This window comes from Monodelphis domestica, chromosome 4 (assembly GCF_027887165.1).
Source record: "Monodelphis domestica isolate mMonDom1 chromosome 4, mMonDom1.pri, whole genome shotgun sequence".
NCBI lineage: Eukaryota > Metazoa > Chordata > Mammalia > Didelphimorphia > Didelphidae > Monodelphis > Monodelphis domestica.
The window spans coordinates 280,712,894-280,737,803 of record NC_077230.1 but is presented as its reverse complement, the minus strand read 5'-3'; the positions used below and the strand labels follow the sequence as shown (position 1 = coordinate 280,737,803).

At 37.6% G+C, this 24,910-nt stretch overlaps 1 protein-coding gene across 3 annotated transcripts in view; it reads right to left on the bottom strand.

Moving 5' to 3' along the window:
- Window positions 1-896: 896 nt before the first annotated feature.
- TMEM45B (transmembrane protein 45B) overlaps window positions 897-24,910 on the bottom strand; it is a 65,358-nt gene continuing 41,344 nt past the window's right edge. For all 3 annotated transcript variants that reach the window (XM_007495124.3, XM_001365638.3, XM_056794606.1), the window contains exons 2-6: window positions 7,844-8,037; window positions 5,309-5,521; window positions 2,784-2,968; window positions 2,119-2,264; window positions 897-1,659 (exon numbers count right to left, since the gene is read on the bottom strand). In XM_007495124.3, coding sequence (XP_007495186.1) covers window positions 1,548-1,659; window positions 2,119-2,264; window positions 2,784-2,968; window positions 5,309-5,521; window positions 7,844-8,021 — 834 coding nt within the window. In that variant the 5' untranslated portion in view covers window positions 8,022-8,037 and the 3' untranslated portion in view covers window positions 897-1,547. The remainder of the gene's footprint in view (window positions 1,660-2,118; window positions 2,265-2,783; window positions 2,969-5,308; window positions 5,522-7,843; window positions 8,038-24,910) is intronic.

Here is a 24,910-nt window from a genome sequence, read left to right as displayed (position 1 = left end):
AGGAAAAGAAAATGATCTTTGTTTCTAATGAATAATGTTTGGAAATGACCAAATAAAATAATGTTTAAAAAAATGAAGAATAATTCTGGAGGAAGCTGGGTATTTAGCAGATAGTAGAAAAGGGACATAATTTGTGATCCTTTCTTCCTCATCCAAACTTCCCCTGTTACTGTGGAGGGCACCATCAGAGTCTTAGATCCTAAGGCTGACAACATGGGCATTATCCTCAAATACTTACTGTCTCTCACCCCACCTACTCTCATATCCAATCTTTTCCCAAGGTCTGTTGATTTCCCCTTTGCCATCCTCCTGTGTAGGCCTTCATTATCTACCTCATGCTTGAACTATCATGATAGCTTTCTGGTGGGTCTGCTTGTCTTGAGTCTCTCCCTTTTCTAATCCATCCTCCATTCAGTCACCAAAATGATTTTCCTAACATGCAGATCTCCAGTGGCTCCTTCTCACCTCTAGGGAGTATATCGGGTGTCCAGGGAGGGCCAGTGCCTCTGGTGGGAGGGCTTGCCAAATCCTATCCATCCACTGTTGTTTACCTTTCTCCTGACTCTCACCAGTGACTCCAAGAAGCTGGAATATGTGTGGTGGTCACACTCTGGTAAAACTGTCATGCCTGGGATACTCTTCCTCCTTTTTCCCACCTCCTGTTGGCATCCTTTAAGTCTCAATTTAAACCCCATATTCTACAGAAAACCTTTCCCGGCCCCTTTTAATTCTCTTGCCTTCTCTTTTAATTATTTTCTATTTATCTGATATATAGCTTGTTTGTACATATTTGCTGTTACTTGCCCCCATTATATTGTAAATTTCTTGAGGGCAAGGCCTTTTTTTCTTTTTCTAACCCAATCCACTTAATATAGAACCTGGAACATGGCAGGTGCTTAATAAATGCTTACTGATAATCTTAATCTTTAATGTTTCTTTGAGTGCCCAGATACAATAATTTCTCTTCCCAAACAGCATAGTTTTGCCCATTATGGAAATAATTTTTTTAACCTTTGAATACAAATGATACCACACAGAAACCTGGTTTGTAATAATAATAATAAAAAAACCAACTAAACAATTCATTAAGATACATACAGAAGGCATCTAACCTGGTCCTGAATCATTGGGAATAAGAATACATATTAAGCAATCAAATTTTTCCATCCCTGAGTTTGAATACAATTCCTAATTTTCTACTAGACAAAGTATCCCCAACCCCAACAATTCAGTGAAGTAGAGGGATTCAATGTAGTGGAAAGGAGTAATCATTTCTGGACAGTGTCTCAGAACACAAACAAATGCTAGTGTACTTTTAAGAAGACAGAAATAAGGTCAAAACATTCAACAATCAAAAGCCACCATTCTCCTTTTAAAGTCCACAACTTTGCAAACTACAAGAATGGAGATGGGTAACTGAGGGCTGTGGGGTCCCTGAGAGCTGCACAGTTATTACATAACTGAGCATGAGCTACATGGAGGGAGGGAGCTGTGAGCATGGGTTCCAGCTGCTTGAGCTCACAATGGGTTCTCCCAACTCTTGAGGCTCACTCCTCATCTGTATCATTCAGAAGGGCTTGTTGAGAGTTGTAACTGGATGTCAGCTTTTGAATCCCAATGTTTTCTTCACCTTGGGATCTCTTCATCCGATTTATTAGACTATAAGAGAAGTTTCATGGGAAATATTAAATCAACCAGAGGAATGCACCCTAGCTCCCATACCAGAGGAAAGGGGGTAGGGGAAGGAATAAGAACTTATTAAGCATCTGTTGTGCTCAATTCTGTGCTAAGCACTTTAGAAATATCCCATTTGATAAGAGGCCTTGACAAAACTAGGTAGTAAAACAAAAAGAAATAGAACATCCACAGTTACTTCTTTCTATCTATATTTCTAGGGATTCTGAGTCTAGAGGAGGATTTTGGGTATATCTACTACTCTGAAGAGAGCCAGATAAAAACCTCAAACATAAGGGTGGTATTTATGATGGGGGCAGGTCATAAGAAACACAAATGTTTCCACCTAATAGGGTTCTATGGCTGAATGACAAGGCCAGGATAGGGGTTAGGCCTATAAAAAAGGGGCTGGGAGGGGTTTAGAATGAATTGTTTCATACATACCCATAAGTCAGAGAGTAGTTGATAGCTACAATAACCATGGAAACTATATAGTGCCAGCAGAAACACATGGTAATAAACATGATATTGCTGTGAGATGTTTCATCCCACGTAGGACTTCCAAAAGGTGGGTACAGCACAAAGCCAACCTGGGAAAATCATAGGGAGAAAGCCTTCATCACCAACTCACCCTTGGGAACTTCTTGGGTTTTTGCCCCAGTGTACAAGGGTCACTCTTCCCAGGCCAATCACTTCTTTATTCTGACATTCTTTTTTAGCCAAGGCTTATTTAAAAGGAAATTCCAGGGTCACTTCCTTGGGCTGAATAACAAGTTATATGCAGTAAGCAGAAAAGACAGGTCTGATTGTAGTCTCCATGGGGAAGGTAAACATGATTGGGAGGCTATGTGGGTTTCCCAGGCTCTCACTTGGCAGCGCAGTGGTAAACTTCATGAGTAGGATTGGAGTAGACACAGGGATAGGACTAGGAAGAAAGGAGGCTGCCTCTTCCAATCCATAGTCTCCAATTTACTGGTACTGCTGAACATTTGATGATAGGTCTGAGATATAACCCCTGTAGCCCTCTTCTCCCATGCTTGTCCTTGTCTTCCTTAACTTACCCCCTTGTTCTGCCACAAACCTGAGAAGCATTCACCTCTGGACCTTACCTGCCAGAACCAGGAGCCATGGGTAATAATGAGGGTAGTTCGGAAGAGCTCCAGAACAATATTGTCCCTGAGGAACACTTCTATGAAAATGGAAATGGCCCCTCCAAACAATGGAAATAACAGGAAAAAGTGGATATGTTGGTCCAATGGTGGCCGATTATGCACATGATAATAGAAGAGGATACCTGATAGATCAAAGCACAATCACCAATGAGTTCTTCATTCAAACCTTTACTTGGGCTATTCCCCAATACCAGAATGCCCTTCCTACTCTGCTCTGTTTTAAGCACCCACTCTTCCTCCTCTCTCCACCCCATCCCAAGCTTGGCTTTCCTTACATTCAATCTTCCATTCTAACCATATTTCCTTCACTTCTGGAGCATTTTGATGCTCCATTTTAGTTAGTATTTCCTTGCTTTGTGGGTTTTATTAGATCATTTCATGTGTTTGTGTTCTCCAAATATTTTATATATAAACTCCACATTTCCTCTTTCTTTGTGCCTATTCACAAGGAAGGGTTCAGCACATACTGCTACACTAAGCAGTACATTCATATTTTTGAGAGATTCATGAACAGCATCAAAATCAAGGTCTCAAATTTGTGTGTGTGTGTGTGTGTGTGTGTGTGTGTGTGTGTGTGTGTGTTTACCTTTGTGGTGGCAAAGAATGAGAAATTCAGAGGATGCTCATTAACTAGGAATGACTAAGCAAATTGTGGTATATACTTGTGATGAAATATTATTGCACAATAAAAAGCAATGAGCAGGCTAATCTTTATAAAACTTAGAAAGGACCACATGGGATAATGAACAGTGAAATAAGAATATTTCATTACACATAGCTTCAGAATTAATACTAGAAGAATAGATTGTGAATGTTACTTCCAGAGAGGAGACTGAAAGGTGAAAACATAAAAGAATTTGTATGAACATGATGATTTCCCAGATGATACCTTCTGTGAGGTGGGGAGGGTTGGGAGGGATTGGGACACTTGTGGATGGGATTTATCATGTAGATATGAAGAAAAGTAAGTTAAATATATAAGAGATTTGTGATTTCATTTTTGTACAATCTTCTTTTCCTTTGCATGTAGAAATGTTTATTTGTTGTTTGTAAAATTAGGAATTAAAAACAACAAAATAAACTCTTACCTTCTGTCTTGGAATCAACACTAAGAATCAGTTCCAAGGCAGAAGAGTAATGAGGGCTATGAAATTGGGGTTAAGTGACTTGTTCAGGGTCACATAGCTTAGGAAATGTTTGACACCAAATTTGAACCCAGGATCTCCTGTCTCTAGGTCTGACTCTTTATCCACTGAGTCACTTAACTGCCCCTCCACTGAGCCACCCAGCTGTCTCCCTCACTGATAGCCGCCTGCCTAAGGTCAGAATGAGGGCAAGGACTCAAGGCTCCTCTTGTCTGATTAAGACACACTCTTCTCTCTGCCTTGGTCAAAAGGAAGAACAGCAGGGTTTCATTGAAAGTTAGATGACTTCTGGGAAGATGAAGACTTGAAAGGCTGTGAGAGTCTAGCTATTCAGTATCTCCTTCAAAACTAAGAAAAGCTTACAGGCCATCCCCAAGAAGACATCTCCCTTTGCAAAAGAGAACTATAGACAGGGCTGCTCTTCCCCAGTGAGTAATCAGCTTTGTTGGGTGACCTTTGAAAGGATCTAAACTTATTGTCTTTTTATTTTAAAATTGGGGTGGCATGAAAGGAAAGTTCTGATGGCCCAAGTCCCTAGGATTCTTCTAGTCAGTGTTTTAAAGTTGTCTACTTGTTTAGATCCTTTTTGGGTCTTGGAAATAGGGTTTTCCAAAGAAATATTTTGTGTGTGGTACACTAGGGGGTGCAAGAGATTGAGTGCTGGGCCTGAAGTTAGGAAGACTCATTGTCCTGAGTTGAAATCTGGTTTCAGACACTTACTAGCTATATGACCTCTGGCAAATCATTTAACCTTGTCTGCCTCAATTCCTCACCTGTAAAAGTAACTGGAGAAGGAAATGGCAAACCACTACAGTATCTCTGCCAAGAACACTCCAAAATGGGGTCACAGTAAACTGGACACAACTGAACAACAAAGGTACCTAGAGTCAGAGAGACCTGAGACACTTTCTGTGTGAACCTGGCTGGGTAAGTCACTTAACCCTTTTTGCCTCTGTTTCTTCATGTGTAAAATAAGCCAGAGAAGGAATTGTAAACCACTCTAGTATCTTTGCCAAAAAAAAAAAAAAACCCAAATGAGGTCACAAAGACCTAGAAACAACTGAACAACAACAATTTTGTAAGTGAGCCATGTGGTCTGGATCTCTCAAAAGTAGGGAAATAAATGGTCACTCCCAGTAGGCAGTCCCCAAGAAGACATCTCCCTTTGCCATAGAGAATTATGGAGAGATAGGGATGCTTTTTCCCAGTGAGTAATCAGCCTTGCTTGGCAACCTTTGAAGTGATCTGAACTTTGTCCTTTTGGAGACCCAAGTGGATAAGAATCATTTTCTTTCCCTTCCCTCTCCTCCCACTTGCCTTCAGTGATGGCAGACAAAGCCATCACTAGCCGGTCCAGCCCCAGAGGGACATCAGGGAAGAGAATGGTGAGCATGTCCATCAGACCAGAGAGCCCATACATTAAATACATGGTGGTATGCTGCCAGTTCATCAGTTTTATCCAGTCTTGGTCATTGTACAGGTGCAATTTGGGCCCATCCCCTTCTGGAGTAAACTGCTCAGCAAGCATCCCTGGTAGGAAGCAAGGAAAAGAAATGTAGACTGGAGGAGCGACCCTCTTCCTGGGGGATGAGGAGAAGGGATCAGAGGTGAATGACTTGTGACTGACCATTGCAATAGCTTCCTAATGGTTATTCCTGTATCCACTCTTTTTTAGTCTATCCTTCATGCTATTTAGTAATTTTTCCAATGAAGCACTTGGGTCATGATCTACCTCTGCTCAAAAAACTGCCTTCATCCTCTCATTATATACCAACTTAAGTATAAAGTCACGATCTAGGCTTCCACGATCCTCTTGAACAACTTGATTGAGCCCAGTTTACCTTTATAAGCATCGTCTCACATTGTTTCCCTTAATATTTTCTACTTTCTAGCTGAAGTAAATTAATCGCCATCTCCTGCTCTTGTCCCTTCTTCTCATTTCACTCACTCAGTTTACGCTGTCTCTGGTGCCTTGAATGTATTCCCCCATTTCTGCCTGCACAAAGCCTTCCCTCTTGAAGATTCCGGGAAGCCTTCCCTATTTCTTCTCACATTGCCCTTAGTGCTTTGTTTGAATCTGTTCTTTTGCAACTATCACATTCTGTCTATGATAGAATTATTTATGAATGTATCATATTCTTCCTCTCCTTCCATCAGTCTATATTCCTTGAGGGCAAGAACCAGGCCTTGTTGAAGTTTATACCAGTTGCCAAGTCTTGTTTTGATTATTTTCTCACATCTGTCCCTTTTCTCCACTCTTACCTCACTCAGGTCCTCCTCACTCCTTCTGGGGATGATGGCAGCAACCTACAAAATGGACTCCTGGCTCTCTCCTCTCTAACCCTTCTACCAAAAAAACGGCTAAAACTAACTTCCTGAGCATAAATCTTGCCATGTTATTTCCTTCCTCAGTAACTTCAGTGCCTCCTTATTGCTTCTAGAAAGAAGGTATGAACTGCTCAGCTTTGTATTTAAAGCCCTTCATAACCTGGCCTCACTCTCCTGTCTTTATTGGTAGGTTTATAGAATCCTATATACAGGTGTCCCAAAAGTCTTAGTTTAAAGTTTCATAGATTTAGAATGAGGAGCCTTTGAATCTGGCTTTCTCATTTTATAAATAAGGAAATGGAGACCCAGGGGCATTAAGTCAATTTTCTAAGGTCATATAGATAATAGTAAGTGGCATGGTTGGAGTTTGAATTCAGGTTTCACATTATTCCCCTTCATAAACTCACCTTGTTAGCTCCCAACCTTCATGCCAGATTGCCCCCTTCTCACCTCCACCTCTCAGAATTGCTAGCTTTTTTGAAGTTCAGCTAATAGACCATCTCACTTTTTAGATCCCTCCAATTATCAGAGCTGTCTTCCTTTTCCTCCAATCATCATCATTTATCATCCACGTGTTCTATCCCCTTAATAGAATGTAAGCACCCCAAGTACAAGCATTGTTTTTTGTTCTGACTTGCTGCCTCTGGCATATAGCACATATTAGAAGTGGTTCATAAACATTTTGTTGGAATGTATCAAATTGTTGCCATTCAAGTTCTTCCCGAGATGATGGAGATGAACAGTACAACACCTGAACCAGTCTGATGCTCTTTGGAAAGAGAAGCTTTCGTAAGTGGCTCCTTAATAGCTCCCACAGACTCCTCCCACTGATTGTTCTCTCATTACCTACCTGCCCTCCTGCCTCTCTTGCCGGGGATGTCAGAACAGCTTAACGATATGGATGTTAGCCACTTGAGGTCTAAATCTTTTCTAGCGTGTTACTTGACCTATTGACAGTGGAGATTCTCTTGACTGATACATGCCGGCATCTTATCTGTGACTTATAGCCCTAGAAGAGTTGCTGAGTTGCTGATAGGTGAAGTTCCTCGTGCAGAATCACCCAACCAGTAAAAATCAGAAGTGGAACTTGAACTTTGGATGTTCCATCTCCAATTCTGGCTTCCTAGGTTTTATCACATTGCCTCTCATTGTATTATGCCCTTTATTCTAAAATTATAATAATTATAGGAGTCTACATATGCTAAAGTGCAAAGTAGAATCCCTGGAAAGTCCTACCAAACTGAAAATGCATATTATGAACTGAATTAAATCCAATGAACAAATATTTATTAAGTACCTGATATACGACAGACACTGTGTTTAGGTGCTACACATTGTATATGTATCACTGACTAACTGGCAATTCCTATTTTCAGTGTTTCTTTTAATGGAAGGACATCTACTTCCTAGCCCCTAGAGAAAGTGTGAGTGTGTGCATGTGCATGTGTGTGTGTGTGTGTGTGTGTGTGTGTGTGTGAACAGAAGGTCCTCGATATGGTAAGGAAAATCCCAGCCTCCCCTTACCGATTATAGCAAAAGCGAGCCTGATCCCTGCTTCGATGATCTCGATCTTCTGATATAAGTTCCTCTTTCTGCTTTTTCCTTTTTGACTTAGGTGTCTGAATGGGTACTTCAATGACCACCATATTCCAATGAGCAAGAAGAAACTCCCTGGGAGGGCATGGCCCTTGAAACTGGCCATTATGGTGTCAAGGGATCTAAAAGATGAAGAGGAAGTTGTTAGTTAACTGAACAAGGGCCAAATTTGAGGTTCATTTTGATGATAAGCAGAGAGCAGGGAACAAAGAAATGGATGGTTCCAAACTCAAGCTCACTTAGGATTGATGAACCCACTTCTGCTAAACAGGACCATTCTAAGGATTTGACCAGTTTGGTATAGCCATGAGTGAAATACAGTAAAGAGCATTCGATAATTATTTTTGAATGAACAAGGGAAATAGCACGAGGCATGAAGTCTTTAAAACTGGAGTAAATATTGTCTTTAATTTTAAGCCTTTGAAAAAACATTTCCAACCTTAAATAATGGCATAGTGAATTTTCCAGCTTATTTTACAGATAAGGAAATTTTGTGACTTTCCTAGGGTCACACAGCTAGTGTCTAGTGGCTGAATTTGAACTCAGGCCTTCCTGATTTCATGCCTAGTGTCCTATCCACTGCTCCACTCAGCTGCCCTCCATCATTTTGGGCCCTCCAAAATCTGGCCTCCACTTATGTTTGACTCTATTTCATGCTACCTTTCTTCTTGCTGTGGCCTCATTATAGCCTGCCTTCTCTAAACCTGGTACATTGGCAAAGACTGACCCTTCCATATGTCTCAAATGTACTTTCTCCTTATTTTGTATGTTGTGTTTTGTCAAGATCCAGATCTGGTACCACCTTCTCCATGACACCTTCCTTGATCCCTTTGGTATAAGGCCATTCCTTCAACAGATTTCCTACGAGGCTTTGTCTGGACCTTCCCTTTGCTTTTCTTACATTTCATGTTGTATAATAAATAAGGTCGAGTTTAGCCTGTTTATATGTTTTTACTTTCCTCTTACTTGGACCCCCTCTTGCCTTCCTGTAGATTGTAGATTCCTGCATGGCAGGAATTTTGTTGGTTTTCATTTCTTAGTATCTAGAATAGTGGATGAAACATAGTATTAGTTACTTAAATATATATTGGCCTGGATCCTGCGGCCAGCCTGGATCTTGTTTTTCTGTGTCCAAACACAATTTATCTGCTGCTATTGCTCTTGAGAGGGATCATTCCAGAAAGCAGTAGGGAAAAGGGCAGAACCAAAATGGAGGAGAAAATGCAGAGACCTGTCTGAGCTCTCCCTTCTAAACAACCTTAAAATAACACCTCAAAATGACTTCTGGAGCAGCAAAAGTAACAAAAGGATGAAGTGAAATCATTTTCTATCCCAAGATCACTTTAAAAGTCAGGAGGAAAGGTCTGCCACACTGGTATAAGAGTGTAGTGCAGACTAGCATAGGCAATGCCCAGCAAGATAGCAACAGGCTGTATCCCAGCAAGCCTTTGAGAACTTTGAGAACTCTCACCGCCCTCAGACAGTAAGGAGGCCAGACAACCAGTCAAAAGAAAATTACAAAGTCTCTTTGCACAAACTGGGTGCAGAACTCTATTGCATTGCTCATACATGGATCTGAGTCAGGATCTTGGTTTGTAGTTCCAGGATGAAGGGGCGTACTGGCACACAAAACTCATGGCTACAGGGAGCAGGAACCTTAGTCATAGTTCCAAGGTAGAAATGAGTGCTCGTGGTATCTCAGAGACCAGAGCACAGGCCAAGAGAGGAGTAAAAACACCTCTTCTTAGATCATGCCATCTTGGAACAACTGAAAACTTGAAGACCCTCAAACTAGCTTCTGAGCTGCATGAAAACCTGAAGATTGGGACAATACCTCCCCACACCCACACCCTCCACCCCTGGGAGCAGAGCCCATTTTAACAATGTTGAAAGTCAATAATAAATAATATCCAAAATAACTTTTTAAAAAGCAGAAAAAGATGCACCAAAATTCATTGAAGAAAAAAACTATTTAAAAAGTAGAATTGTCCAAATGGAAAAGGAGGCTCAAAATATCACCAAAGAAAATAATGTCTTAAAAATTAGAATTGGGCAGGTAGAAACTAATAACTCCAAAAGACATCAAGGAACAATAAAACAAAAACAAATGAATGAAAAAAGAAGAAGAAAATGTGAAATATCTCACTGGAAAAACAATGACCTGGAAAATAGATTGGGAGAAATAATTTAAGAGTTACTGGACTACCTGAAAACCATGATTAAAAAAAAACCTAGATGTCATCTTTCAAGAAACTATCAAGAAAACTGTTCTGATATTCTAGAACCAGAGAGTAAGATAGAAATTTCACTGATCATTTCCTGAAAGAGATCCTAAAATGGTCAAAGGTTATGAATTGGCAGATTTCAGAAGAAGTAATCAGAGATATCTAGTCATATTAAAAATGCTCTAAATTACTATTGATTAGAGAGATTAAAATAAAAAAAATCCATCCTTATGTTCTGGAGATCAATTTGGAACTATATCCAAAGGGATATAAAGCTATACAAACCCTTTGACCCAGCAATACCACTACCAAGTTTGTATCACAAAGGGATAAAAAGCCAAAAGTAAAAGGTTCTATCTGTATAAAAAATATATATATATATATTATATATATATATTACATATATATATATATATATAGTAGCTCTTTTCATAGTGGAAAAGAATTAGAAAATGAGATGTTCATTAATTGGGGAATGGCTGAATAAGTTGTGGTATGATATATGATTGTAATGGAATACTATTGTGCTAGAAAAAATGAGTTCAGGATGAGTTCAGAAAACTTGGGAAGACTTATATGAACTGATGGAAAGTGAGATGAGCAGAATCAGGAGGGCATTGTACTCAATAACAGCAATATTGTACGATGACCTAAATCTCAAAGAGAAGGAAGCCTGGCTGTACCAGATTTCAAACTATTTTCATAGAATGTCAATCATCAAAACAATCTGCTACTGGCTAAGAAATAGAATCATGGATCAGTGAAATAGATTGGGCAACCCGCATATGGAAGTCAATGTCCATAGCAACTTAGTGTTTGATAAACCCAAAGATCCAAGCATTTGCGGAAAGAACTCACTATTTGACAAAAACTGCTGCGAAATCTGGAAAGTAGTATGTCAGAGACTAGGCATGGACCGACATCTCACACCATACACCAGCATAAAGTCAAAAATAGATACTTGATCTAGAAATAAAGAGTGGCACCATAAACAAACTGGGGAACATGGAAAAGTTTACTTGTCAGACTTTTGGATAAGGGAAGACTTGACTAAACAATACATAAAAAACATTACAAAAAGTGAAATAGATCATTTTGGTTACATTAAATTAAAAAGATTTTGTACAAAAAAACCCAATGTAACCAAGATTAGAAATAAGGGAAACAACAAACTTGAAGGGGAAAATCTTATAGCAAGTATCTCTGACAATCTGAAAATCAAAAAAAGAGATTAAAAAATTGAAAGCAAAAAGTCCCATCAACTTGATAAATGTTAATTTCTTTTTTTTAAATGGTATATATAAAATGGGTTTACTGTTTTTTATAACTTTTAATATGAGACAACTAAGTTTTAGATAAACAGTGAGTTGACTCTATTAGGCATAGCTCCTTGATAAAATCTCATATCTAACTTCTTTTTGTATTCACATATTTTCCATTCTATCCAATGATAATTGATTAGCCAAAAATAGTTTGATACTCAGAGATGAGAAAAATAGACTTGATAAACTTTTTATTTCTCTTAAAGAAGGGAAAATAAGTAAATGATTCCTATAGTTCTCTAAATTTGTAATATATTTAAACTCTTTTTAAAAAGCAGTTTGTTTCTCAAAGTACATGACATCTTGAAAAAAATCTCAGTAGTACATATGTGCATTCAAACAAAAACATTCAACTCCACTGTCTTGAAAAAATTTTGCATAAAAAAATTCAAGACTCTGCAAAACTGTTCTTCCTGCTTCATTCCAGGACCCCAAACCACAAATAAGAACTCAGTACAATTCTATTACTTTTTATTTCTGTAGAAATCACAGAGCAGGAGATGCCTCTGACTAAAACTGTCTCCTGATAGATAGAAGTGATAACTTTTCTCTGCTTTATTTAAAATATTCCTTTTTAAAACTGTTTTAGTAAAGTACAAACAGAGTCCAGTTAAACCTTAGGATCCAGTGAAGGAAAAAACCCCAATCAGGAAGGATTTAGAACACTTTTTCATGTGATTATTTATAATTTTGATTTCTTCATCTGAAAACTGCCTATTCATATCCTTTGACCATTTGACAACTGGGGAATAGTTTGATTTCTTATAAATTTGACTTAGTTACTTTTATATATCTGGGAAATTAGACCTTTATCAGAGAACTTTGTTATAATTTTTTCTTAGTTTATTGCTTCCCTTCTAATTTTGTTTCATTGGTTTTGTTTGTACAAAAATTTTAAAATTTGATATAATCAAAATAATTCATTTTACATCTTGTAATGTTCTCTATACCTTGCTTGGTCTTTAATTCTTTCCTTTCCCATAGATCTGACAGATATACTATTCTATGTTTACCTAATTTACTTATAATTTCACTCTTGATATTTGTCATTTACCCATTTTGAATTTATCTTGGTATACAGTATGAGATGCTGATCTAAACATAATTTTTCCCATATTATTTTCCAATTTTCATAGAAGTTTTTGTCAAATATTGAGTTCTTGTCCCAAAAGTTGGGATCTTTGGGTCTATCGAACACTAGTTTGTGGAGATCATTTACCCCAAGTATATTCCATTGATTCACCTTTTTATCTCTTAGCCAGTACCATATTGTTTTGATGACCACTGCATTATAGTATGGTTTAAGATCTGGTACTGCTAGCCCCCTCATCCTTCACATTTTTTCCCATTAGTTCCCTTGATATTCTTAATCTTTTGTTCTTCCAGATAAACTTTGTTATAATTTTTCTAGTTCTATAAAAATTTTTTTGGTAGTTTGGTACTTATGGCACTGAATAAATAAATTAAGTAGGATTGTAATGTTTATTATATCAGCGTGTCCTACACATGAACAATTAATGTTTTTCCAATTATTTAGATCTAGTTTTAATTATATGAAAAGTTTTTTAGTTGTGTTCATATAAGTCCTGTGTTTGTCTTGGCAGATAGATTCCTAAATATTTCATATTGTCTAGAGTGATTTTAAATGGAGTTTCTCTTTCTAACTCTTGCTGCTGAGTTTTGTTGGAAATATATAGAAATGCTGATGGTTTATGTGGGGTTTATTTTGTATCCTGCAACTTTACTAAAATTATCATTTCCACTGCATTTTAGTTGATTTTCTAGGAATCTCTAAGTATACCATCATAGATGATTGCCTCCTTTTTTTTTCTTTATTGCCTCCTTTAATCCTTTCAATTTCTTTTTCTTTTTTTAACCAATTACATGTAATAAATTTCTATACAAGTTTTCCTAAGTTATATGATTGAACACTCTCTCTCTCTCTCTCTCTCTCTCTCTCTCTCTCTCTCTCTCTCTCTCTGTCTCTCTCTGTCTCTCTCTGTCTCTCTCTCTCTTTCTCTGTCTCTCTCCCCCTTCCCTTTCCCATCTCGCTGTTGGCAGGTGATTCAGCCTGGGTTTTACATGTATTATGCAAAACATATTTCTATATTGTCCATTTTTGTAAGTGACTAATTTTATAAAACCAAAACCCCCAAACATAAATCCAAATAAACAATTGAGAAATTTTATGCTTTCAATTACATTCAACTACATCCAATAGTTCTTTCTCTGGAGGCAGTAATAGCTTTCTTTGTCATAAGTCCCTCAGAATTGTCCTGGATCTTTGTAATGCTGAGAGTAGCTAAGTGAGACTAGTCCCTCCTACTTTCCTTTAAGACACCTTATTTTCTACTTTTGTGTGTTTGGAGGGCTTTGGTGAGCTCAATGAACTGCTATCTTAGTTCCCAGCATGCATCTCCCACAAAAGTTTAAAAGGAAATTATTAGAAACTCTTTTGTTGAATACATTCCTCATAATTGATCATTGAAATAAAATGGATGAATATTTACAAAAATATAAAATGCTCAGAATAACAGAACTAGAAATAGATAATTAAGGTGACCCAATTTCAGAAAAAGAAACTGAACAAGAAATAAATGGAATCCCAAAGGGAAAAAAAACTGGGACATGATGATTTTACCAATGAATTCTATCAAACATTCAAAGAATAATTAATTCAAATGTACATTAATTGCTTGTTGTTATTGGAGGAGGGTGAAGAGGAAGAGGAGAAAGAAGAGAGGAAGAAGCAGAAATAGAAGCAGAAACTATTAAAGTATTTTAAAAATGGACAGAAGAGAAGGAAACTAAGAGGGAATCAGAAAGGTAGGATAATTTTGAAACTAATTTATGATATTTAGGAATATCAAGCAAAAACACAGAAACTCCAACAAATAGGACACAGGCTTTGGAAGAACTTAAAATACAATTCAAAACACAATTCAGAGGCTGAAGACTGAGAAAAGAGCTTAAAAAGCAAGATAAGTCATCTGAAAACAGAAAATAGTGTCTTGAAAGCCAAAATTAATCAGCTTGAAAATGAGGCAAAGGAGATGAAAGATCAAAATGAAAAGGATGACCAAAAAGCCAGGGATGAAATTCAGTCATTAAAAACCAGAATACAACAATTAGAAGTGAATGGCTTTACAAGGCAGCAGGTGTTAAGATTAAAAATTTTAGTTTCTCTGCTAAAAGTATTATATTTTTTCTGAGGTCTATTAAAGATCAATAAAGAAAATACAAAATAAGAAAACACGTGCCTAGGAGGGCTGAAAGGCCCATTCAATTTCACTCACTACATCTTGGGAGACGTGTGTCCTTGGAAGCAGAAGCAAGAAGAGAGAGCTTTAGTAGGCTTTACAGCCAGTTTAAATAGAAATCTTGATCTTGCCCAGGTGGGGAACTCAATGAGATTAGAGGGCATCTTGGGAACTAGAGCAAGGACTTCTGGGGATTGAAGTCCGGGCTTCAAATCTCCATTTTTACGTTTCACCATGTGATTGTTTGGGAAAAAAATTTCCCCCAAAGGATCATGAAAACACAATCAACTTAAAGATTACAATAATTTGAGGATAAGAGGGAAAAAACAAAAACAATAATTGCTAGATTGCTGCCCTGCCTTCCTGGCTGCTGCCTGCTTGTTTCTCCAATCCTGACCCCAGGGGCTCCTGCTCCTGGTCTCTCTCTAGCTCTCCTGGCCCAGCCACAGCATGGCATCTGACCCAGATGGCTCATCGACCCAGGCCCAGCCACAGGACCCAGGCTGCTGGTAACACATCCAATTTCTTCAGGATCAAAAAAAACAGTTGGTAAAAAACAGGAGTGAATTTTTCCTTAGGCTACGATTAGCCTCAACGTGGACTGGGGGCAGGGGATCACAGGGAGGGAGAAAGAAAGAAAGAAAAGAAGGAGGAGGATTTTCCAAACAGGAACTTACAAGCATGGCTACTTTAAAAGGATATCTTTTGACTATATTGATTCTTTCATTTACCTCACCCGCATGCCAGGGGGAAAAATTCAGCTTCCTACAACTCCTTAGCCAAATCTGAGATTCCTCACTATGGGGAAGCAGCTCAGGGGCTTAATGAATTGAGAGCCAGGCCTAGAGATGGGAGATCTTTGGTTGAAATCTGGCCTCAGACATTTCTTGGTGGTGTGGCCCTGGATAGGTCATTTAACCCCCATTGCTTAGCACTGTCCACAGGAAGTGAGCGAACTCCAGAGGCTGTTCTCTACCTCACTTCCTTCACCTCACACATGCCAATGGTGGCTCAAGGTTGGCTTAGGACCGCCTGGGATGCAGTTAATTATTTCTGATTTGTCATTAACTAGTACATGCCCGTGTAGTGTGGGTGTGCACATTCCTGGGTGCTAGACCAAGCAAGATGGAGAAAATTTAAAAAGCACACAGGAAACTATAAAACAAAATAAAAAGAATGAAAAAATTGAGGAAAATATGAAACACTTCATTCACAAAACAGAAGATTTAGAAAATCATTCCAGGAGAGACAACCTAAGAATCACTGGTCTGCCGGAAGACCATGACAAAAGAAAAAGCCTGGACATCATCCTACAGGAAATCATCCAAGAAAATCCCAACATTCTAGAACAAGAGGGAAAAGTAGAGATTGAAAGAATCCATAGACCATGTCCTATACTTAATCCCCAACTGAAAACACCTAGGAATGTCATAGCCAAATTCAAGAACTACCAGACCAAGGAAAAAGTATTACAAGCTGCTAAGAAGAAGTCATTCAGATACCATGGAACTACAGTGAGGATAACATAGAATCTGGCTGCATCCACACTGAAGGACCGAAAGGCATGGAATATGATATTCTGGAAAGCAAGGGAACTAGGTCTACAACCAAGAATCAACTACCTAGCAAAACTGACTATATTCTTACAGGGGAAAGTATGGTCATTTAATAAAATAGAAGAATTCCAAGCATTTATAAAGAAAAGACCAGACCTGAACAGGAAATTTGATGCTCAAACACAGAACCCAAGAGAATCATCAAAAGGTAATTAAGAAAGGGTAAAAAAAAGAAAAAATAAAGCAAAACAAAAAAAACCCCACTTTTCTTAAGGGACCAAATAAGTTAAAATGATTTTATCCCTATAAGAAAAGAGTATACTGGTAGCTCTTTAAAAGTGTTATGATCACCTGGGTAACTAGAAGAATTATACTTAGAGGGAACAGTGAAAAACTGTATAGGATGAAATGCCAAGACATAAATATGTATGTAGATATATTTATATATATGCATAAATGTATGTATGTATGTGTATATATATATATATATATATATATATACCTATATATACAACTAAAATGAAAAAAGGAGGTGAATACTAAGAGAAATGGAAAAAGAAAAAAAATGGGGTAAATTTATATGTCACAAAGTAGCGCATGGTGGTGGTGGTGGTGGGAAGAACATAAATACACTGGAAGGTTAAAGAGGTTGGAGATAGGAAATACTCAATTCTTACCTGCATTGAAATTGACTCAAAGAGGGAAGAACAATCAAATACATTGGGGCAGAGAATTTCCCCTAAGGGGAAGTAGAAGAGTAACGAATAGATTGATGGGGAGGGAAGCAATACAAAGGAGGAAGAGGGTGGGGGTAGTTAAAAATTGTAAAGAAAATGAGAGGGGAATAAGAAGGGATGGGGGTAGAAAAGGAAGTAAAATAAGGGTGGGAATTAGGGGGAATTGATTAAAAACAAAACACAAGTGTGGAAGGAAATAGTGAAAGAAGGAAGGGCAGGACTACGAGTAGAAATAAAAATGCTGAGAAATACACAGCTGGTAATCATTACTCTGAATGTGAATGGAATGAACTCACCCATAAAACATAAGCAAAAAGCAGAGTGGATTAGAATCCAAAACTCTATCATATGCGGTCTACAAGAAACACACAGGAGGAAGGTAGGCATACATAGGATAAAAGTAAAAGAATGGAGCCAAATCTATTGGGCATCAACTGATAAAAAGGAAGCAGGAGTCTCAATCATGATATCTGACAAAGCCAAAGCAAAAAATAGATTTAGTCAAAAGAGATAGGGAAGGTAATTACATCCTGATAAAAGGCAATATAGACAATGAGGAAATATCAGTACTCAATATGTATGCACCAAATGGCATAGCATCCAAATTTCTAAAGAAGGAGCTAGTGGAGCTCAAGGATGAAATAGATAGGAAAACTATACTAGTGGGAGACCTGAACCTTCCTCTATCAGAACTAGATAAATCAACCCAAAAAATAAATAAGAAAGCAGCAAGAGAAGTGAATGAAATATTAGCAAAATTAAAGTTAGTAGATACGTGGAGAAAAATAAATAGGGACAAAAAGGAATATGTCTTCTTTTCAGCAGCACAAGGTACATTCACAAAGACTGACTATGTACTAGGGCATAGAAACATTGCAAACAAGTGCAAAAGAGCAGAAATAATAAATGCAAACTTCTCAGACCAGAAAGCAATGAAAATAATAATTAGTAAGGGTACATGGAGAGGTTAATCAAAAATGAATTGGAAATTAAACAATATGATTCTCCAAAATCAGTTAGTTAAACAACAAATCATAGAAACAATTAATAATTTCATTTAAGAAAATGACAATGATGAGACATCCCTTCAAAATCTATGGGATGCAGCCAAAGCAATACTCAGGGGTCAATTTATATCCTTGAGTTCATGTATTAACAAATTAGGGAGGGCAGAGGTCAATGAATTGGGCATGCAAATTAAAAAACTAGAAAGTGAACAAATTAAGCATCCTCAGATGAAGACTAAATTAGAGATCCTAAAACTCAAAGGAGAAATTAATAAAATTGAAAGTCAAAGAACTATTGATTTAATAAATAAGACTAGAAGCTGGTACTTTGAAAAAACAAAATAGACAAAGTACTGGTCAATCTAATTTAAAAAAGGAAAGAAGAAAACAAAATTATCAGTATCCAAGATGAAAATGGAGACCTAACTTCTAATAAAGAGGAAATTAAGGCAATCATTAAAAATTATTATGCCCAATTATATGGCAATAAATATGGCAATCTAGGTTATATGGATGGATATTTACAAAAATATAAATTGCCTAGACTAACAGAAGAAGAAATAGATTACCTAAACAACCCCATATCAGAAAAAGAAATTGAACAAGCCATCAAAGTACTCCCGAAGAAAAAATTCCCAGGTCCAGATGGATTCATAAATGAATTCTATCAAACATTCAAAGAACAACTAATCCCAATATTATACAAAGTATTTGACAGAATAAGTCAAGAAGGAGTTCTACCAAATTCCTTTTACGACACAAATATAGTACTGATTCCAAAGCCAGGCAGGTCAGAAACAATGAAAGAAAACTATAGACCAATCTCCTTAATGAACATAGCTGCAAAAAACCTAAATAGGATACTAGCAAAAAGACTCCAAGTGATCACAAGGGTTATTCATTATAACCAGGTAGGATTTATACCAGGAATGCAAGGATGATTCAATATTAGGAAAACCATCCATATAATTGACCATATTAACAAGAAAACTGACAAAAATGATATGATTATCTCAATAGATGCAGAAAAGGCCTTTGACAAAATACAACACCCATTCCTATTGAAAACACTAGAAAGTATAGGAATAGAAGGGCCTTTCCTAAATATAATAAACAGTATATATCTAAAACCATCAGCAAACATCATCTGCAATGGGGATGAACTAGATGCATTCCCAATAAGATCAGGAATGAAACAAGAATGCCCATTATTACCTCTATTATTTAACATTGTACTAGAAACACTGACAGTAGCAATTAGAGAAGAAAAATAAATTGAAGGGATTAAAATTGGCAATGAGGAGACCAAGCTATCACTCTTTGCAGATGATATTATGGTCTACTTAAAGAATTCTAGAGAATCAACTAAAAAACTAGTGGAAATAATCAACAACTTTAGCAAAGTTGCAGAATACAAAATAAACCCATATAAATTATGAGCATTTCTATATATGTCCAACTAACCCCAGTAGCAAGAATTAGAATAGAAATTCCATTAAAAATAACTCTAGACAATATAAAATACTTAGGAATCTGTCTGCCGAGACAAACACAGGAACTATATGAACACAACTACAGAACATTCTCCACACAATTAAAATTAGATTGAAACAATTGGAAAAACATCAATTGCTCATGGGTAGGATGAGCTAACATAATAAAAATGACAATCCTACCCGAATTAATTTACTTATTTAATGCCATACCCATTGAACTTTTTACTGAACTAGAAAAAAACCATAACAAAATTCAAATAAAAGATCAAGGATATCCAGGGAAATAATGAAAAAGAATGTGAAGGAAGATGGCCTTGCAGTCCCAGATCTCAAACTATACTATAAAGCAGTGGTCATCAAAACAATATGGTACTGGCTAAGAGACAGAAATGAGGATCAGTGGAATAGATTTGGGGTAAACAACCTCAGCAGGACAGTCTATGATAATCCCAAAGAACCCAGTTTTGGGGACCAAAATCCACTATTTGATAAAAACTGCTGGGTAAATTGGAAGACAGTATGGGAGAGATTAGATTTGGATCAACAACCCATACCCTACACCAAGATAAACTCAGAATGGGTGAATGACTTGAATATAAAGAAGAAAACTACAAGTAAATTCGGTGAATACAGAATAGTATACTTGTCAGATCTTTGGGAAAGGAAAGATTTTAAAACCAAGCAAGATTTAGAAAAATATCACAAAATGCAAAATAAATCATTTTGACTACATCAAATCAAAAAGGTTTTGTACAAACGAAACCAATGCAACCAAAATTAGAAGGGAAGCAACAAATTGGGAAAAAAAAACCTTCATAACAAAAGCCTCTGACAAAGGTCTAAATACTCAAATTTATAAAGAGCTAAATTAATTGTACAAAAAACCAAGCCATTCTCCAATTGATAAATGGGCAAGGGACATGAATAAGCAATTTTCAGTTAAAGAAATCAAAACAATAAGCACATGAAAAAGTGTTCTAAATCTCGTAATCAGAGAGAAATAAATCAAAACAACTCTGTGGTATTACCTCACACCTAGAAGATTGGCCAATATGACAGCACCGGAAAGTAATGAATGCTGGAGGGCATGTGGCAAAGTTGGTACATTAATGCATTGCTGGTGGAGTTATGAATTGATCCAGTCATTCTGGAGGGCAATTTAGAACTATGCCCAAAGGGTGGTAAAAAACTGTCTGGCCTTTGATCCAGCAATGGCACTGCTGGGTTTGTACCCCAAAGAGATAATAAGGAAAAAGACACGTTCAAAAATATTCATAGCTGCTCTTTTTGGTGGCAAAAAATTGGAAAATGCAGGGCTGCCCTTCAATTGGGGAATGGCTGAATAAATTGTGGTATATGTTGGTGATGGAATACTATTGTGCTAAAAGGAATAATAAAGTGGAGGAATTCCATGGAGTCTGGAACAACCTCCAGGAACTGATACAGAGTGAAAGGAGCAGAACCAAGAGAACATTGTACACAGAGACTGATACACTGTGATACAATCAAATATAATGAACTTCTCCATTAGTGGCAATGCAGTGATCCTGAATAACTTGGAGGGATCTAGGAGAAAGAATGCTATCCACATTCAGAGGAAAAACTGTGGGAGTAGAAACACCAAAGAAAAACAGCTCCTTGATTACATGGGTCAGAGGGGGATATAATCGGGGATATAGACTCTAAATGAACATCTTAGTGCAAACATCAACAACATGGAAATAGATTCTTATAAAGGACACATGTTAAACCCAGTGGAATTATGCCTTGGATATGGGAAGGGGAGAGGAGGGGAGAGATGGAAAGCATATGATTCTTGTAACCAAGGAATAAAGTCTAAATTTATTTAATAAAATTAAAAAAACAATAGATTGAAAAGTAAAAATTCATTCAATCAACTAATTGTTATGCCTATATGTCATTACACAAACTGTTTGGCTGATTGTTTTTGATCTAACTGGTTCATTGTTTGGCATGACTTGGAGCCTTGAGACAAAATCTACTAAAATAATTCCCTAGGGGGAAACAAAAAAGAATTTGTATTTCTACTACCTGGAATAGTATTTGCTACATGGTAGATGCTTAACTTGGAAATCAAACTATGTGCCCATGTGCTGAAGAGACTAGGGATATTTAGCCTAGATAAGCAAAGACCTAGGCACATATTAATTAAAAACATTTGAAGAACTATCATATGAGAGAAGATGTATTCTTCATAGCTTGGGAGAGGAAAATTAGAGATAAGTGAGTAAAATTTATGGGTAGGCAAAGATCAATTTAATATAAGGAAAACTTTTATAACAATTAGCACTATCTGAAAATTTTAATAGACTATCTCTTGAGGGAGGGGGATAATGACCACTTGGTGATATTGTAGAAGGGATTCCTAAATCAGCAAGGAAGTTGAATGATATAACCTCTGTGATCTCTTTAAAGTCTGAGATTTTAGGATTGTGAAAATGCTCAAATTCCTTCTGGAATAGCTTAACCCTGGAGTAAATGGTCTCCTAATCCTAATTTTCAATAAGAATTCTGGAGTCTTATCAATAATCATTTCATTTTTGGAACTGAAGATCAATTAGTCCAATCTCAAAAAACAAGCATTTATTAATTACTTACAATACATGAAGCACTTTTAAAGGCACTGAGGGATAAAAATACACAAATTAAATACCTTTGCTCTTGACATGCTTACAGTCTAGCCAAGGGGCTTCCAGTCTATTCTTACAATTATATCTCAGAATAGAAATTATACTAGTAACTGACATGTATATGACTCTTTTGTGAGGACATTGTTTTGTGGAATCCTCACAACAACCCTGTTGAAGTAGGTATTATAGGTCCCCATTTTAAATATGAGGGAAATGAGTCTCAGGGAGGTTGTGACCTGCCCATGGTTACGTAGCTAGTAATTCTACAAAGAGTATTTGAACCTAGATCTCCTCTACTCCAAATGTGGAAATTTTTCCTTTCTGTCAAACTTCTTCTAGTCTTTGCTTCAAAAGCAAACTCAGCCTCAGCATGACCAAAGCTTCAGGACCAGATCAAAAATCTCTAGACCAAAGAGTTGTATGAGGAATACAGTTTTCTTGGCACTAATTCAATACCAGATTGTTCAAGAGCCCACAAGATGGCAGAGAAAGTCAGGAAGCAACTTTTAGGGTGGATCAAAGAGAGGGCACTTAAGATGTGTTTATTAAATTGAACTGAAGTGAATCAAGGAGGTGAGGAGGAAGAAAGCAAGTCCTATCAAAGAGAGGAAGACATTTCAGGGCAGCAGAACAGAACTAATATGGATCCAGGGGGAAGAGAAGACCATGAATATGAATCTTCTGTTGTGAAAAAAATGCAGGAAGTTAACACAATGTACAATAGATGAGAAGGTGGTAAAGAAAATTGTTAATTTTAGAGGCACATGAACAGAAGATACAAGCTAAGAAGTTGAGGTGCTACTAAGGAGATTATCAATATTTTGCACAGGCTAGTGTTATCTCAGAGATTAAAGTCCATGTGACCCTTTCCTACATTCAGGCTGGCATGCTCTGTATGGCAGGTACACTTAGGAAGGGGGGTGAGAGAGCACGGGTTCAGTAGTGGCCAAGTTCTACACAATAATCTCCCATTTGGTGCTAGCCATACACATGGTGCAGCTGCACAATTAAACCTATATTATAGGCCCTCTCTCCTCAACTGCAGCATTGCAATCTCTTGGTAATAAATGTGAGAGCTGGCTCAGGTATCAGTTCTTTGTACACACAATCCCCATGAGGACATGAGAGAAAACCCACAAGGAAATCACTTTATCCAATGAAAGTTCTGTCCCTAAAGCATATCTGTAGCCTATGGGCTTTGGCAGTTGATCTGTGTTTCAAAAGCAAGGCACACACTTTTACTCTCTTGTTATCAAGGTTTTCTTTCATGAGGAATTAGACTCTTGACAAGAAATGTGACTTGAGATAGCATGTGGGGAATTGTGAATTTTAAAACTATTCCACCCTAATCAGACCATTCTTTAGAAGATCTGATTTAGCTATTTCCTGATCAATAACAATGGAGATACTTGGAATAACAGAATCAGGTCTTGGAAACTCTACATTCTCCACCCTACTCAGTTTAACAAGATTTTGAAGGTCTGCATCAAACTCAAGATTTAATTATCTGAGGAGATGGCCTTCAACAGACATGTGCAAAAAAAGGACAGACCTCTGGGTTGTCCTAAGTCAAGCTAAGTCCTCATTGGTACAGATGAGACGCAGAAAAGTGATGTAAAAATGTCCATGTAAGGCCTGTCACTTCCTGCCTCTTCCTCTTTCCCTGGAGAGACGACTCTGACTGGCAGTGTGCTAAGTGTTCCCACCTTTCCTGGAGCTGATTTCAGGTTTGGGCATCTTCGCTGAGCCCCTTTGGAGGTCAGGTTGTTTCCTTCCTCCTTCATGCTCCAAACCCTTACTTCCTTATCTCTTGATCTCCCCCCCTGATACTAATCAGGTGGGAGGAGACAGAGAGAAAAAACCTACTCCTTCTTCCTCCTTCTTCTTAATCTTCTCCACTATCAATTAAATCACCATAAAATTTGGTAGCTGACTTGGGTATTTTATTATTTGGGATTTCCCTTGGCGACCACTTAAATTTAGATTTTTTTCAGTCTCAACCATAATTTCACCCTTTACAGCATCTGCACAAACATTGGGGGGCTCTCTGAGTTTTACCGATCATCTTTTGTTTCAAGGAGGAACAATGACATCACAGGGTGATGTCTTGACTCAATCGTGAATTTGGATTTAAGGCAGATTTTCACCCTTTCTTCTAATCACTGAAGTTCCATGACAAGAAAACAGTCAGAACAACTGATGATGGTCCAGGGTGCAATAGATGATCTTGGTGGCTTCTATGTCTGACCAAGCTTGAAGCACGTCACAGCATTTCCTTTAGCTCTCTTCATGGCCATTGAAATAAACTGTTCTGATCCTCCCATTTTACCAAAGGAAATGTTCATGTACTTGGAGTAGATAGACACCCTAACTCACTAATGGGGAGGCAGAGTCAAGATGGTGGCATAGAGGCAGCGAAAGTTCTGATCTCTGAAAACCCTTCCTTACTGATTATAAACTAAATTATCCTAGGGGATTGAAAACCAAAGCTAAGAGCAAGACAGAGCCAAGGAACCCTCCTGCTGGACTCAACTTAAAAGGTACACCCCCAAAAGCTGGAATGGGAGAACACTTGGGTTTAAGGGGAAGGAAGAAAGAAGGTCCCGGGACCCTTCTTCCACCTAGAGTGCTAAGCCTCCAGTGGCAGCTGGAACTCTGGGAGGACAAAGGTGATGGTCTGGAGGGAGTACATTGCGGGCAAAGCTGTGCCAGGCTCAAAGCGTTGAACACAGGTGGTGAGA